Below are 17,615 nucleotides of genomic sequence, written 5' to 3'. Positions count from 1 at the left end.
ATGGCAGATCTGATCATGGACTCAGTTCCATTTCCCTGCCCGCTCCCCATAACCCTTTACTCCCTTATCACTTAAATATCTGTCTATCTCTGCCTTAAATACACTCAATGACCCAGCCTTCACAGCTCTCTGGGGCAGAGAATTCCATAGATTTACAACCTTCGGAGAGAAGAAATTCCTCCTCATCTGAGTTTTAAATGGGCTGCCCCTTATTCTGAGACTATGGGCTAAACTTTACACTATTTTTGCATGCATAACGCCCATTTAATGTCTATTTTACTGCTGAAATGACGTATAACGCCGAGATATCGGCCATTTAGCCACAAAATAGAAACTGACACCCATTTTTCGGACACTTATCGACGAGTGTTACTTTCTCCGTGTGCGTAACATCGGGAAAAAATATTACCGCCCGCACACTTTTTTTGAGTGGAATCATCAGAATGGGCGAAACCAAAAACCCATAATATTGGCCAGCGTTACTTTCTGCATGTAATTAACGCTGAGATTCAATAATACCGACTGCCCACTTTTTTTTTGTCGTAAAGATCACATTTGCCGAAACTAACGCCCAGGAAATCACCCAGCATCATTTTCACCATCTCGCCCACAATAGCACTAGCCAAAGCACTCAGAAAAAGTGGAACTGTTCTGAATGAATCACAGCGGTGTCGGCGCCATTTTAAAATCACACGTGCGATTCATTCAAAAGGCTGCTTCAACTTTGGGGTAGTTTGGATTGACTCTGGAGTTCGCTTCTCATTTGAAGTGACCATCTCAACAGACATATTTTCAGACTCTGGACTATTGGGGTTTTACTGTAGGTGTATTTTAGTGAGGAAATTATTGCTTCTGATCAACCGCTATTATACTTTCATTACAATGGAGCCAGCAATTTCTCAGCCTGCATTGATTAATACACAGATGGTGCAGAGTGTAAATGGCTCAATATCTGTTGCACATCATTAACTGCCCAATTTAAGACATGCCAGAATGAGGAGGAGGTCCAGACCATACACACCCTGCACTTATCGAGAGAAGAGGTCTTACCTCAACGTGTCCGAGCACATCTGCCTTCAGAGACTGCGCTTCCACAAAGTGGTGATCAATGAAATATGTGAGCTCAACAGGCCACATATGCAGCCTGCCATCAGGACATCAGTGTCGGTCGAGGTCAAGGTCACCGCGGCACTGTCTTTCTACACGTCCAGTTTCTTTCGGGACTCCACGGTCGAGATTTCCCTTCTGTCTCACCATGCCACACATCGCTACATTAGACAGGTCACGGAGGCCCTGTACGTGCGTAAGATGAACTTTATCAGCTTCCCCATGACCACGGAGACTCAGACTGACAGGCTGCAGCATTCTATCGCATTGCTAACTTCCCCAAGGTGCAGAGAGCAATACAGTGCACTCATCGCCATGCGGGCACCTTCTCAGGACCCAGAGCTTTTTCATAACAGAAAAGAATTTCACTCCCTGAAGGTCCAACTAGTTGTCGACCACAACCAGATCATAATGGCAGTGAATGCCAAATATCCGGGCAGCTTCGATGAGGCTCACATCCTGCGTGAGAGCGCTGTCTCTGACATGTTTAAGAGTCAGCCACAAGGACAATGCTGGATGCTTGGTGACAACCGATATGGCCTAGACACCTGGCTGATGACCCCTCTGCGTGTCACCCGCACCGAGGTCGAGAACAATACAACCAGAGCCACAGAGACACACGCAATGTGGTCCAGAAAACAATAACTGTGCTTAAGCAGCACTTTAGATACCTGGATCACTCAGGAGGGGAGCTACAATACAACCCTGAGCAAGTAGCTAAATTCGTGGTCATGTGCTCCATGCTGCACAACCTGGCTATCAGGAGGGGACAAGAATTGCCAGAAGGGACTGATGCTCCAACTCAGGAGAGAGAGGAAGAGGAGGATGAGGGGCTGGACACTGACCTAGGGCCAGACAATCAGGCTGGCTATGCAACCATGCCCACGCCCTTCTCCAGACCGCAGGAAAGGGCCAGGCCGTGGCTACATAGCTGCAAGACTCTTCCGTCAGGAGCACATAACTGAACGATTTGCCTGAATAAACGTTGCTGTGAGTGACAACGCTGATACACTGCTGTGTGTGTGCAGCTCAGACATCAATGATGGCCATCACCTTGGTGCCACTTAAAGTTTAAGTTGATTAAAGTTTAAGTTTTATTTAACCCTTTCATGTTAAGGAATTACCAGTGTGTAACAGTCCAGCTATCTGAGACAAGCTCAACAAGGTTAGGTTGAATAAAAAAAATTCTAGCAACATTGGTCTGAAATCATAAGTATCACAGCTAAAAACACTCCGCCCCCGCCCACGCCCCAATTTTCGACCATTGACATCAATCAAATGGTCAACATGTCCAGCAACACAGAATACAAATGTAAAGCAGGAGGGTGGTCTCTTCCCCTCATACATTACAACAAATTGCATGCACCTAGATGGACATATAACACAGCTATCACCTGCGGACATGCACCTCACTTTCCTTCCCCCCTCCCCTTCTTCTCCCCACCTCTACCCCTTCCCCTCCTTGCTCCACACCGCCTGGCCGAAGAGCTCCTCAGGCGGTGCCTCATTGGAGGGGATGAAGACAGAGGCGGCGATTGGACGGGTACGGGAGCGAGAGGTGCCGAGGGGGGAACATTCCCTGATCCAGAAGCAGGATCTTGTTCCTTGCTCTCATCTGTCATTCGCAGTGGTGGTGCGGAACCTGGGGGTGAAGTGCCGCGCTCTGGGACCACTGGGAGACCTGTGCCAGCAGTGTTCCTGGCTATCGCCTCCAGGGCCTCCGCTATCCACGGAACGTACTCAGTCATGGTGGCCTACTGTCGGGATATGCCCCCCAATGCTTCGAGAATCTGGTCACCAATATCTACAGTCCTCCTGGACAACTGTACCATCTCTCCGCTGTCATGTGGCACTGGTAGACCAGACTTACTGCGTCCATGAATGGGGACAAATGGGGTGCCCTGCGGCGAGGTGCTTGGTGCCGGTACCTCCAGAGTGGAGGCTGGAAAGACCGGAGGAGCACTAGATGGCATTGGAGTGGAATGACTTCTGGAGCATGGCTATACAGGTTCCTCGAAGTCCACGCTCTCATCCGTAGAGAACAGACCCAGCGGATTGATGGGCGAGAATCGCATCTCCTCAGCACCAGATGGAGGATCGTCCGATGAGTCTGGTCCCGCGCCCCCATCTTCTGGCCTCTGTGGTCTGGCCTGGGGCCGCGCTGCTGGCTGAGCTGCAAAACACAAATGAGGTTATTAGAGGAGAAGAGGGTGCTAGGGTCACAAGGTGAGTCCAGCGCTACACACAGCATATGTGTGTATATTTGATAAAGCACCACCACTATCAAAGTCATCACAGACATCACATTTCATGACCATCAACACATTCTGCATTGCTATCATTTTTATTAGACCAGCATTATTTATAGGACAATTTTATAAATCATCTATCATATATGATTGTTCGGATATGAGTGGGTGTGGCATCTATTGACTTTACATCACACAATGGTATAAGCTTTACTCACATGGCATCACTTCAGGGTCTACAGATGCTTGCGTGGCTGTCCGGGGGTGCTTCCCCACGAGTGTGAGCACCTGCTCCGCCATCTCAGTGATGTCGCTGATGACAGGTGGCCCTCCCGCCCGTTCACCTCTGCACGGACTGCATCGTTGATAGCTTCTTCTGTAAAAGGTCACAGGACGACATGGCATGAGATCATTGCATGATATCATTGCTAGGTACTGTCACAGAGACTGATGCAACACATAACCGACAGATGTAATTATGATTATTGTGATAATTATCATTCTTTACCTAAAGATGTGCATCGGCTTTGACTACAAAATTCCCGGTAAAAGTGAATGACCTCACATCTGCTGATGGTCACTCATGACTGTTACAACTCAAATTATATAAATACATAAGTACATGTAAGTAAATGTAATACTTACTCTTGCAGATCCCACAAGGTTGTTCCATCGTTTGCGGCATTGGTTGCCCTCACGCACCTCGTTGGTCGCCGACCAGACCATCTCTGCTATCTCAGCCCATATCTTCTGGTAGGCCTTTGGGGTGGGCTTCCCACGTCCTCCCTTGGTGAAATCACCCCAGCGTGACTCAACCACCTGCAGGAGGGAGGCATTTGCCTAATCCAACAACCTCTTCACTCTTTTGTGCCCTCCAATGTGCTCCTCTCCCAGCTCACTGCTCTCGCCAGCGTCAATCTCCACAGTGTGCTGTGGCGCCTCTTCCTCTCCCTCCATTATAGGCTAAATTCGGGCAAATATCTGGCTGGTAACAGCTAATTTTTCTTTCCCTATTTGCTCTAAAACTCTAAACTCTCCCTCCTTCCTCCTAAAGCAGCCACACCACACCCACACACGCCTTCAGTCCCTCTCAGCTCCCTCTCTCTCTGTCTCCTCTTCTTCGCATGTCATGATGACCCTTGACCTCCTGAATCGCAGGACTCGAGCGTTGCCATGCCATTGCTAAGGACGCGACACTTTACGGCAGAAGGTCAGAGAGATTTAACGCTTCCGCCCATTTCATATTGCTTGCGGTCGCGCCCAATTTCAAAAATGGAGACTAGGGACTTTGAGAATGAGCAACAAGCCGGTGATCTGAAAACCCATTTTTACCACCCACGCCAGAAATATCGCCCATTTTTGGGCGATCTGCACAAAAGTGTAAAATTTAGCCCAGAGTCCCCTGGTTTTAGTTTACCTTATTAGTGGAAATATCCCCTCTGCGTCAACCTTGTCGAGCCCCCTCATTATCTTATGTTTTAATAAGATCACCTCTCATTCTTCTGAACTCCAATGTGTATAGGCTTGACCTGCTTGACCTATCTTCATAATCAACCCCCTCATCTCCAGAATCAACATAGTGAACCTTTTCTGAACAGCCTCCAATGCAATGCACACATGGCTTTGCGGGTGCCACATCTCAATGGTGAGATGTTCTGTAACCACATAGGGTTCCACTCACTTAATGTGCAGGTGTATGCAATCACATCAGCGCATTATGCTGGTGAATGTCCGCTATTCTGGCAGCAGTCATGATGTGTTCACCCTGTGCCAGTCCGCTGTACCAGCAATCTTCCACCCACCACATCGAACCCGAGAGTGGCTGCTCAGAGACGAGGGCTCTATACCTGGCAACACCACCACTTGTGGCCAAGAATAATATAATGAGAGCCATGCTGCCACGAGGATCATCAGCAAGCAGACCATCGGCGTGCTGAAGCAACAGTTCTGTTTCCTTGACCGATCTGGAGGAGCCCTCCTGTACTCGCCAGAATGGGTGTCCAATTCGTTGCGGTCTGCTGCAGCCTCCACAATTTGGTCATCATGAAGGTGCAACACTTGCCACCACGGGTTCCACAAACACCTCATGAGGAGGAGGAGGAAGAGATTAGGCAGCCTACACATCTCTGTTCTGGACAGACTGTCCATGAGTGCCTCCTCAGACTCCAGTTCCCCTGAATGAAACCCCAGATCCCCATTGCTCAACACTTCTCCACTTTACCATCCCTCTGTCACCAAACAGCCTCCTCTTGGCCACAATGCTGAAATGAAAGCCACTACAAAACCAACATTCCAAACCAAATTTATAAATCAATCAATCCAATATTACAGAACAAAGTCAACTAATCACCCTCATGTATTCCCTTAGTGCTTGTTTTACATGTGCCTTTTTCCTGTTCTAGTGTTCCTATGAAGTTCTTCCCCAGTGGTTGCAGCATGGCTGCTTACTTTCAGTGGGCGAGACTGCAGATGTCCTTGCAGGACGATCTTGAGCAGCTCTGGGCCGAGAAGGCCTGGCTGTGGGCTGCACCACCTCAGCATGGGCAGCAGAAATCTGAGCTGGCTGGCTGGCAGGCAACAGCAAAGGCTCGGGCGGAGTGGCAATGGTGGGAGAACGAATGCTGTTGTCTTAAGAGAGGAGAGTAGGTTCGTGATCCACGGAGCCACTGCCACTCCCCCGGGGCAGTGCCTCAGCAATCCTAGTAACCTGTTAAGGACAGATTGCTGGTCTGGTGTGACATCCTGCAAGCCCCTTTCCACACTGGTACATGCAGCCATGATGGCAAAAAACTGAGCTTGCATGGTAGCAAGCTGAGCCTGCATGAGAACAGTCTGAGCTTGCATAACAGAATTCTGAGCTTCCGCTGCAGCACACACAAATGAGTCACTTCCACTTGTGTTGTAATGAGACATCAGCCATCAACCATCATGGTTGGGTCCACAAATGCGCTACTGGAGTTGCCCATCACTTCTATTCTGGAAATTATGGGCTCCAAGCTCTGCGCAAAGCCCTGTGCAAAGTTGGTGCCGGACTCCTCCATGCTCTTCGATAGTGACAACAGGCTCTCTGGAAGCCTACCAATGCACCACTTGCAGATCCCGCCTCTACTATTCTCTAAGATGCATGCTTACACCCATCATCAGAGTATAAATGAGAAGAGATTGTTGGATGATTGAAAAGTGGGATGTGAGAAGGAGAATTAGGTATAAGCCATATCATCATCTTCAGTGGTTTCAGCCTCGCCGCTCACCACAGGCCTCCAATAATATCAAGTACCATCTCCTCCAGCTGGCTAACGATATGCAGGCTTACCCATCACCCGCTGCTGCATGTGGTTATGAGCCCTGCAAGAGAGAGGGAAGTCTGTCAGTGAGTGTGGTGCAATGCGTTTGGGTGATGTGCCTGTCATGTTGAATAGCTGGCAGTGTGTGCAAGGTGTGAGATGTGGGTGTGAGGCTTACAGCAGTGGTAAGTGTGTGAGGATGAGGGGAAGATATGAATGTGAGGTATAAGTCGTGATTGATAAAGATTGTTGGTAGGTGAGTGATGGATGTGTCGTGCATTGAGCAATGTGTGAGGCTGGTGCAGTTGGTCAGAAATAGTTTTTGAAGATGCATTCACTGTCCTTGACCACTCGTGTGAGGTCATTGAACTTCTTTCAGCACTGGATCCAGGTCCTCCGGGCAATACTTCAGGCAGTGACTGCTTTGGCTATCTGCTCCTATTGCCTTCTCTCATGCGTCTAGAGGGCCTTCTGGCCACCTGTGGGTAGAGGATTTGTCTCCTCCTTTCTACTTCCTATACGAAGGCCTCTAGTGCTGTGTCTGAGATACTTGGTGCCCTTTCTCTGCCCTGTTGCCTTCACAAGCAGTTGCAGCAGCTACTGAATGCAGAAAGCACCTCAGCTTTAAGAGGTGCAGACTGCCTTTCAGATGTGGAGGCCAGCTTTAAATAGAGCTAGCCTCGCACGACCTTCGGCCCCCTGCTGAACGCTCAATCACTCAGCAGCACGCCCAGCGCTTGGCTGAACACAGCAATCACGGTAATTAGCAGACAGCACAAAGTTTGCGTGCTGTCTGCATTACTTTAAACTGGCGGGGGCCAATCACGCATTGCGATCCACACACCCATTTTTGTATATAATTGAATTTTACCCCAACCAATTTGTTTGTGTTGTGTCAAGCATTTGTGCTATTAAATATCAGGCAAAAGCAACTCAGGAGAAGTTCTAAGACCATAAGAATTAGGAGCAGGAGTGAGTCATACAGCCCTTCGAGCCTGCTCTGCCATTCAATAAGATCGTGGCTGATCTTTGACCTCAACTCCACTTTCCTACCCTATTTGCATATCCTTTGATTCCCATAGAGACCAAAAATCTATCTATCTCAGCCTTGAATACACTCAATGGGGCCAAAATTGATTACCGCCCACTGCCACTGGCATTCCTCTGCAATATCCACCCAGTGCCACTTTCAACATGGCCTGGAGTGGGCGGGAGGGGAGAGCTGCCGGGAAGCATCTGCCGACGCCAGTGAATGGCCGATGCGTGAAAGTAGACTCCCCGAGCTGCCAGATTGGTGCGGGCAGGAGTCACCGGAGTCGGCGGCAGGACCGCTGCATGGAGGTTGATCTGTCCTCAACAGTAAGTATCAAGATCCTGTAAAAAAGGGAAGTGGAATGTTTTTAAATTATTTCTTTACAGATACTTACCTGGTTGGGGTCCCCTACAGGTCCTCAGATGTTTTTTTTTGGTTGATGATTTTTATTTTTAGGTCTTTGACCCTCCATGGGCCTGACTTCATCCTTGGCGGCACTTGGGCGGCAAGCGCCTCTGCCGCCGAGAATGAGACCTCCCGCCCGCTGCTGCCCAGATTGACGGTGTACGCCATTCATTTGCCGCCCGCTGACCTTCGAGGACCTCGGCGATGAAAACCCCGCGAAAGTACCGTCCGGTACCTCGGCAGCCATTGGCGGCCCTTTGGGCGGCACTTGTGCGGGCGGAGGCCTTAACCACATTCGGCCCCAATGCCTCAGTATCTACAGCCCTTTGGGGTAGAGAATTCCAAAGATTCACAACCCTCTGAGTGAAGAACTTCTTCCTCATCTCTATCTTAAATGGCTGACCCCTTATCCTGAGACTGTGGCCCCTAGTTCTGGTCTCTCCAGCCAGGAGAAACAACCTCTCAGCATCTACCCTGTCAATCTCCCTCAGAATCTTATATGTTTCAATGAGAGAACCACTCATTCTTCTAAACTCCAGAGACGATAGGCGCAATCTACACAATCTTTCCGCACAGGACAACCCTCTGATCCCAGGGATCAATCTGGTCAACCTTTGTTGCACCGTCTCTAAGGCATGTATGACCTTTCTCAGATACGAAGATAGTTTAAGATGGAAGCTTTTGCTTAAAGCAACAGAGGTTAAAATGGTCGCAACTGCTGGAGATCCAAAATAAAAACAGGAAATGCATTTTCTATTTTTGCACAAGACAGTGATCCTTTACCTTGTGACAATAGCTTAGATGAAAGACGAGTGGCATCAAAATTATTTTAAGCTTAATAGCACTTGACATCTACTCAAGTACTGTGCATTTTGTATGCATTTTGGACTATCATTTTATTGTGATTCTTTTCATAATTAGAACTACAACACTAGAGTTGGGGAAAAAGGGACTCAGCTTTCTGGTGGACAAAAGCAACGAGTAGCTATCGCAAGAGCCCTCATACGGGAGCCAAAGATTCTGCTCCTAGATGAGGCGACGTCTGCACTTGATACAGAAAGCGAAAAGGTAAGATCTCATTCTTAAACAAAAGGCAAAAAAAATCAGATGCTGAAAATGTGAAACAGAAAAGGAAAATGGTGGAATCACTCAGCAAATCAGTCAGCATCTGTGGAGAGAACAGATGAGTTAATTTTCAGGTGTAGACCCTTCATCAGTTCTACACCTAGGGGCGAAATTGCCCCTTCTCTTAAGGCCTGTTACAGCCGGAAATCGGCGGCCATGCTGCGGAGTGCAAAGGCCACTAATTTTTCGTGTAATGGCCGCCATTTTTTAATTCCACTCCTGCGGTATCCCGGCGGTGATCCGCCCCCACCCACTACCGCTCCGCTGTTGCCGATCCATCTAAGTGCATCATATGATGATCCCCCCCAATGGCGAAATTCCACCAAATAAATCTTGCTCACGGTGCCAAAAGTTGCTTTTTTTCTGCCAGTCCAGGTTTGGCTGGGATGCCAACAGGAAACCTGGCATCCCCTCTTGGCCGCTGACCTGGGCGAAACCCTCCCAGGTGGCCCAGTGAAGCAAAATTAAACAATCGCGCAGGCTTTCCCCTTTAAGTGAAGGGGAGAGCCGTAGTGACGCTGCGCCGCGATGATGTCAGCAGCATTATGCTGATGACTGACAGCGGCGGCCATTCCGCCCGCCCCCAACGTCCATCCCTCTAGTGTGCTCACCACCGCCTCCATTATGACCGACATCCGGTCCACCGGAAAAAAAAGCCAAAGAGCGGAATTTAGCTCAAGAGCCCACCGCATCCACTGTGCTGGTAAAAACACAAAAAAAACATTTCCAGCGGTGGACAATTTCGGCCCCCTAAAGTCTTAATTTATCTGTTCTCTCCACAAATGTTGACTGATCTGCTGAGTGTTTCCACCATTTCCATTTCTGTTTCAGATTTCCAACATCTGATTTTTGATCAGCTGGCTGACTGACTGCTGCTCAAACCCTCATCCATACCTTGGTTACATCCAGACTTAATTATTCTAATGCTCTCCTGACCGGTCTCCCACCTTCCACCCTTTCATAACCTTGAGCTCATCCAAAGCTCTGCTGATCTTATCCTAACTTGCACCAAGTCCACGCACCCATGATTCCTGTGCTTGTTGACTTACAATGGCTCCCAGTCCAGCAAAAATTCTCATCCGTTTGTTCACATTCTTCTATGGGCTCGCCCCTCCCTATCTCTGTAACCTCTAGCCCTATAACCCTCCGAGATCTCTGCGCTCCTCTAATTTTGGACTCTTGCACATTCCCCATTGGCAGTCGTGCCTTCAGCTGCCTAGGCCCTAAGCTTTGGAATTCCCTCCCTAAACTCTCTGCTTTCCTACCTCTTTTAAGTTGCTTCTTAAAATCTATCTCTTTGACCAAGCTTTTGGTCACCTGGCCTAATTTGGCTTGGTATCAAATTTTGTCAGATAACGCTTCTGTGAAGTGCTTTGGAAAATGTTTACTACGTTTAAGGTACTATATAAATGCAAGTTGTTGGTGTAAGTACATGGCAGTCTTAAATACACAGTTTGATAAATTTAATACCAGCTGCTTTTCTATTGTGTCAACGGGGTGTTTGTGATGCCAGTGACCCAGCATCCGAGTTAAAGGATGAGGCGACATCTGCATTGTGTGAGACTTTCACTAGTGCCACTGGATCCCGAAGCATTAGACTTGTGCAGCCAGCTGCAAGCCAAATGTTAAACTGATGGAACTTGCTAAAACAGGCAGCGCAGGAATCATGCTTAAAAAGTAGTCTGTCTCAGCAGCTGGTTTTAGCATGCACTGACAATTTTACATTTGGCTTGCAGCTGGCACCAAGACACAAGATTTGGGAATAAAGTGCCGTTAGTACGGTTCACATACAATGTAAAAACAAATTTGCATTCGACTGAAGAGGTCTCTTACAAAGAACAATCTTCACTCAGCATCCTATTAAGAAACAGTGAAAGAAGTAGTTAATCTCAAGAAAACCTGCGCAAATGAAATATTCTCACCTAAAATGTTCTCAGTATTCCACAAGGTTTGTACAGTGACGCCAGATTATCATAATAAAAAAATACCTCCTCATTCAGGAATGTTAATGTCGACTAGGAGTGGTGATTGAAACCTGATAAGTTTCTTTTATAGGAATGCATTCAGTTGCTGGAGAGACTCGGAGCAGTTAATTATAGCGTACTATTAGATTTCTGCACAGAAGACTGCAACAAAACAGGATTGTAGATAGAAAAATAGAATTTGTTCGGGTTGCCAACCCAAGTCTCCAGGAATTAAAAATGAATCTTCTTGACACAGCTGCAAGCAACCCAGGGAAAAAAATCATAGAGCTATTAAATTACATTGTGTATTCTTTCCATTTTCTTTAAACATTTTGTTTATTAATTATAAAAATATTGGCGGTGGGAAAATAAAGTTCTGTTTGATTGGATGGGGTGGTTGGAGGCAAGAGGTCACATGATGAAACCTCCAGGAATATGTCCAAACCAGAGTTGACAACCCTAACACCAGTTGCATCTGAGTCCTACCAACCAGTGCTCTCATCTCTGGGTCAAAAGGTATTGGTTCAGTCACACTAGGTGTGGCCCCACCAATACCCTGTATAACTGTAGCAAGACTTCCCTGCTTTTATACTTCATCCCCTTTGCAATCAAGGCCAAGATTCCATTGGTCTTCCTGATCACTTGCTGCACATGCATACTAACCTTTTGTGTTTCATGCACAAGTACCCCCAGGTCCCACTGTACTGCAGCACTTTGCAATTTTTCTCCATTTATATAATAACTTGCTCTTTGATTTTTTTTCTGCCAAAGTGCATGACCTCACACTTTCCAACATTATAATCCATCTGCCAAATTTTTGCTCACTCACTTAGCCTGTCTATGTCCTTTTGCAGATTTTTTGTGTCCTCCTCATACATTGCTTTTCCTCCCATTTTTGTATCGTCAGCAAACTTGGCTTTGTTACACTCGGTCCCTTCTTCCAAGTCATTAATATAGATTGTAAATAGTTGGGGTCCCAGCAATGATCCCTGCGGCACCCCACTGGTTACTGATTGCCAACCAGAGAATGAATCATTTATCCCGACTCTCTGTTTTCTATTCATTAGCCAATCCTCTATCCTTGCTAATATATTACCCCCAACTCCTTGAACTTTTAGCTTTTGCAGTAACCTTTTAATTGGTACCTTGTCAAATGCCTTCTGGAAGTCCAAATACACCACATCCACTGGCTTCCCTTTATCCACCCTTTTCATTACATCCTCAAAGAATTCCAGCAAATTTGTCAAGCATGACTTCCCCTTCATAAATCCAGGCTGACTCTACCTGACCAAATTTTGCTTTTCCAAATGTCCTGCTAGTGCTTCTTTAATAATGGACTCCAACATTTTCCCAACCACAGATGTTAGGCTAACTGGTCTATAGTTTCCTGGTTTTTGTCTGCCTCCTTTTTTAAATAGGGGCATTACTTTTTTTTAAAGGGGCACACAGCAAAGTCCCACAAACTCTAACATTAAGATATATGATCAGATAATCTCCATATTTCCCACCACAACCTTTCAGTGCATCCCACTACATCAGATTGGCCTGGACCTCTTCCAGAGTCACATAATCCTTGGAAAACAAAGTTCTGGTTCAGAAATCTGTATCATCAATAGCATATTGACCAGAGGTTGGACTACTGTTGATTAGTTCTCAGACCAGTACGTATTTGTAGCCATCATTGAAATTAACAGAGGTGCTACAGTACATATGTATTTTAGTAAATTAAGTTACTGGAGTGATGGATGGAGTCCTTACAAAACTAAAATTGAAATACAGGTATCAATTTGGGTAGAAATTCACTGATGCACTGCACTGGCTCCCTACCCCCAGGGCTGGATTAAGGGCCTGATGGGCCTGAGGCAAACTGATCCAAATGGGCCTCTAGTTATGTTTGTTCATGTTCATTACATTTCGCATATGATTCTGATTCTGAGTATGAAAACATACGCCAGTATATTCAACATTGAAAGCATATACATCAAATGCATAAATCTAAATAACAAATTACTACGGTGGATGTATATGATAATATATTATGATATCTTAAAAATCTCCATTTTGCACATTCAATTTGCACCAGTGTAAGTGAGTTAGTTACGATTTTTTTTCTCAAAAGGGGGCGTTACCAGCCACCTACGCCAGTTTTGGCCATTTAGGCCACTTTGGCCAGCTAATTGTTACTCCAAATCTACTTAGGCCAGCATAAGTGGCCACTTCAGAAAACCCTTGTGGAGAATTACGAAATCAGTGCAGGTAGGTACATTGGAGGCCATTTGGCCCGGGAAGAGAAGCGGAGAGGACTCGCACCTAAAGCACCAAGACTTACAAAGCACTAGACAAAGCATAAAAAGTAATACGCATTCAATAACAAATAAAAAACAGAAGTCTAACCTTCATCTGAAAACTCAGTCTGGAAAGGCAGTGGGCCGGCCGGTGTGGGAGGCCACTCAGCCTGGGAAAGGTGCGGGACGACTGGGAGACCACTCAGCCAGGGATAGGGGCAGGAACTGCCGATATCGGAGCACACACACGCTGCAGGAAGCAAACTCACCGGACAGCAAAACACAAGCAGCTACAATTCCTTTTAAAAATGGCCGATTGCCAAATTTCGGCGCTACTGCGTATGCGCGGACATCGCGACCCAGCTCCAATGTGCATGTGCAGACGTCCTGGCACTGTTTTCAGTGCAGGACGATGGCTCTGCCCCCGACTTGACTGGTCACGCTGCGTGACGACCGGGGAGAGGCCAGACAGTGGCCAAAGAGGTGAGGAATTTTTTCGTCGCACTTCTGAACAGAAAACAGTGGCGCATCTCCAGTAAGTGCACTGAAAAAAGGGGTGGGCCAAAATTGAGCCCCTTGTCGCTGCAAAAATAGGTATGTACACGTTAGGCCAATAAACAATATTTTCCTCGGTCTTGTTTTTCCTCTCTTATTGTCTATTCTATTCAGCCTATTTGAGAGGCCTTATATTTTTTTCCTACATTTATTTGGTGGGCCTATGTTCTTTGGTGGGCCTGGGGCTGCAGCCCCGTCCGCCCCATGGTTAATCCGTCCCTGCCTACCCCTAATTCATCATTTAAAATTCTAATCCTTATCTTCATATCCCTCTCCCATTTTATCTCTGCAACCATCTTCAGCCTTGCCTGCCTTCTAATGTCTTCAGTACCTCTGACTTTGGAGGGGCATCTTCCCCCTCTCTACTCCACTTTCACGACAGAGACTTTAGCCGTCTCTACCCTACTTTCTACAGCTTCCTCTCTAAGCCCTTCTCTACCTCACCCTCCCCCCCTTTCTTCACTTATAAAAACTTCTCAAGCCTATTACTCAGACCAAGCTTGAAGTTACCTCTCCTAACTTTCCCACAAAGCTTTGGCAGCCATCCTTTCATTCCTCTGTGAAGCACCCTGGAATATTTTCCTATGCTGGGTGTTATATAAATTAAAGATACAAGTTGTTGCTTGCTTTTTAAAAATGTATCAAGAACAACTTGCATTTATATAGCACCTTTAATGTAATAAAACATCCCAAGAAACTTCAGAGTAGTGGTATCAAGAAATATTTGAATTTTTTTTAAACACAGACATTAGGAGACCATTATAAAGGTCCCTCCAGACTTTCCTACTTCTATAAGTTCTAATTCAACTGGAATTTGTGTTAGTGTATCATCCCAAATATACATAATGAAGCCAAGACTCTATTACAGAACAAACATACATAAATAAAAATAAATCTTCTGTATAAATAAACTTTTGTCAACAACCAAAATGGAAAATAATAGAAGTCTGAGTTATTAAATTAGCTCCTTTTAAAGCAAAATGCTTTCTTTTTCAGGTTGTTCAGGAGGCTCTTGACAAAGCAAAGGAAGGGAGGACCTGTGTGGTAATTGCGCACCGTCTGACGACAGTACAGAATGCTGATGTGATAGCTGTTATTGACAATGGAAAAGTCATAGAACGGGGAACACATGAGCAGCTGCTTGCAAACCATGGGGCTTACTATAATCTAGTAAATGCCCAGGTCATTCAATAAAATGACACCTTTATTTTGTATACAGTAATACAGCCACTTTTGTATTGAAGCAAAGTGGTTTTAACTACACACTGATGGAAAAGTGATGGTATATTTTGGGAGTTAGCTCTTCATCTGACTACCAAGCAAACTAAAGCTGTAAGGTATGAGATCACCTCTGCAAAGTAGTTACATACCAGTTTGAATTCACAACATGTGCCACATTTTAAAAATGCTCAGGCAATCCTGTGGACCTCCTACAGACCTCTTAAACTTCCTTTTCAATGTTTTGTTTTTTGGGAAAAAACTTACACTGACATAGCATTAGAATTGCCTTCATGAAGCACAGAATGCAATGCATCCATGCATGCATGCCCTGTGCTCTTTTGTTGCTTACCTCTGCAACACACTGATGAACAGCTAGCAGTATAACTTCAATCTACCAACAGTGCAACACACTCTGGGATAATAGTCTGCGATTGATAGCTGCAGCTTTAGACAATCAAAGGGTAATATTATGAATAGCTTTTACGAAGTGAGTTTGACAGTGTCTGATACTGAACTTGGATTGTGCATTAATATTTCATTCAAATGTTTGCTCTGCTAGTAACTGGAGACCTAATTGTATATCACCAGCTCATAAGTGATTTTTAAAATATTTTGTATAATACAATGTCACATTAGTCTGCATTAGGAACTGATTATGCTATATATGCTACAATATAGTAAAGAGAATATGGGGTAATTTCCACCTTCGCGGCCTGGGCGGTAATCCGATGGCGTGGATTGGCCACCTGATGTAGAAACCAGATTCTTCAATGGGTGGGTGATCTATAGTATAGCCCAGGTCATTCAATAAAATTACATGATTATTTGTATGCAGTAATACAGCCAATTTTGGATTGAAGCAAAATAGTTTTAACTGCACATTGATATAAGGTCACTAAGGTGAAAGTTGCCTCCAATATATAAACCAAGAAAGCTGCAGTCAGTCAGTATGTTTTCTTTAAAAGGTTGTACGTGCTGATGTATCTAATAAAGCACATGCCTCCTATTGCACTTCTATATAATTTAGGGCACAGTTACTGTAGCCATCAAAGGTAGGATTTTTGTCTTTGTTGGAAACCGCATGAATTTTTGGGGTCAGCCTAATTTAAATAATTGTGGCAGGGTTCCCAACTGCACCAGGGAGCCCGCCGCAGGAAGGAGGAAGGATGGAAAATGGCCACTGTAGGCCTCAGGCACCTGGAGCAGTAGACCAGAGCCAATTGCCTGCGGGTGCTGAGGAAGAGGAGGACTCACAGATTGTAGCCTGTAATCAATTGCCCGGAAATCAATTGCACTGCTTAACGGGACGTTTCAAAATTTAAATCTTCTCCCACATGCCACAGCAACTTTGGATGCCAGAAACACACTGGCATTCTTTGTGCCCAACATTAGTATGGTGAACATCCCTCCATCATTACTATGCTATTTGAATACTCAACCCATGCTTGGGCAGACATATTTAATGGCCGCCATCACTGCTGGCAGCAAATCCTGGAAGTGACATTGATCAGAGACGAGCCAGTGGAATGGCTCCCAGCCAATTTCCCACTCCCATTCTGCCTGAATATGGGAAGAATGCTAGGGGAAAATCAGGACTCAATTATCTGTTACCCCAATCAGTTAAAAAATCCAGTTTTCTCAAGGCAAACCACTTGCTGCTTTGGAAACAAATGATGTTATTCTTTACTAATGGTTCCTTTAAATCTACTTGAAGCATGTAATAAAAGACCTCATTGATCTGTAATGATCAGACAAATTACTAATTACTCAGATTCCCAGGAAGTGCACTGAATCCTTTGACGAAATGTTGGACCTTTATTGGGATCTATGTACCGCATTCAGTAATCGTATCATGCAACAGTAAGGTTATGGGCAGGTGGGCTGTGCATTAGGCACAAATATCCACTGCTTCCTTTTAGCTCTATAGCACAAATGAACAATAAAATATTTCAATGTAATCAAGGTTTGACTATTATCAGTTTATGGTGGTTAATTTCAGAATTTTTTGATGGTTTTCCACAGTTAGAATATGAGTTATTTTAAAATGTCTTGAAACTTGCTTTAAATGGGTAACATTTACAGGAGAGGTGTGTGTCAGATTTCAGACACAGTATCTGAAACCTACATCCTGAGACACTGAAAGATAATTTGACATTGCAGTGACCGTTCACACTCATTGTTGCTGCTATTAATTTGAACTCATTGGAACATAGGATTCGGAGTAGGCCATTCGCTCCCTCGAGACTGTCCTGCCATTTAATTAGGTCATGGCTGATTTGTATCTTATCTCCATTTACATAACTTGGTTCCATATCCCTTAATACCTTTGCCTAAGAAAAAGACTATCAGTCTCAGTTTTGACATTTTCAATTGACCTAGCCTCAGAA

The 17,615-nt window shown here is 45.5% G+C and overlaps 1 protein-coding gene across 7 annotated transcripts in view; it reads left to right on the top strand.

Annotated features, from left to right (window-relative positions):
* LOC139264463 (ATP-dependent translocase ABCB1-like) overlaps positions 1-17,190 on the top strand; it is a 276,998-nt gene extending 259,808 nt beyond the window's left edge. For all 7 annotated transcript variants that reach the window (XM_070880982.1, XM_070880981.1, XM_070880983.1 and 4 more), the window contains 2 exons: positions 9,000-9,146; positions 15,004-17,190. In XM_070880982.1, the coding sequence (XP_070737083.1) occupies positions 9,000-9,146; positions 15,004-15,201 (345 nt within the window). In that variant the 3' untranslated portion in view covers positions 15,202-17,190. The remainder of the gene's footprint in view (positions 1-8,999; positions 9,147-15,003) is intronic.
* Positions 17,191-17,615: the final 425 nt, after the last annotated feature.

The sequence above is a fragment of the Pristiophorus japonicus genome, chromosome 5, assembly GCF_044704955.1.
Source record: "Pristiophorus japonicus isolate sPriJap1 chromosome 5, sPriJap1.hap1, whole genome shotgun sequence".
Taxonomy (NCBI): Eukaryota; Metazoa; Chordata; class Chondrichthyes; family Pristiophoridae; genus Pristiophorus; species Pristiophorus japonicus.
The sequence above is the reverse complement of the archived record's forward strand: the minus strand, read 5'-3'. Positions and strand labels throughout refer to the sequence as shown.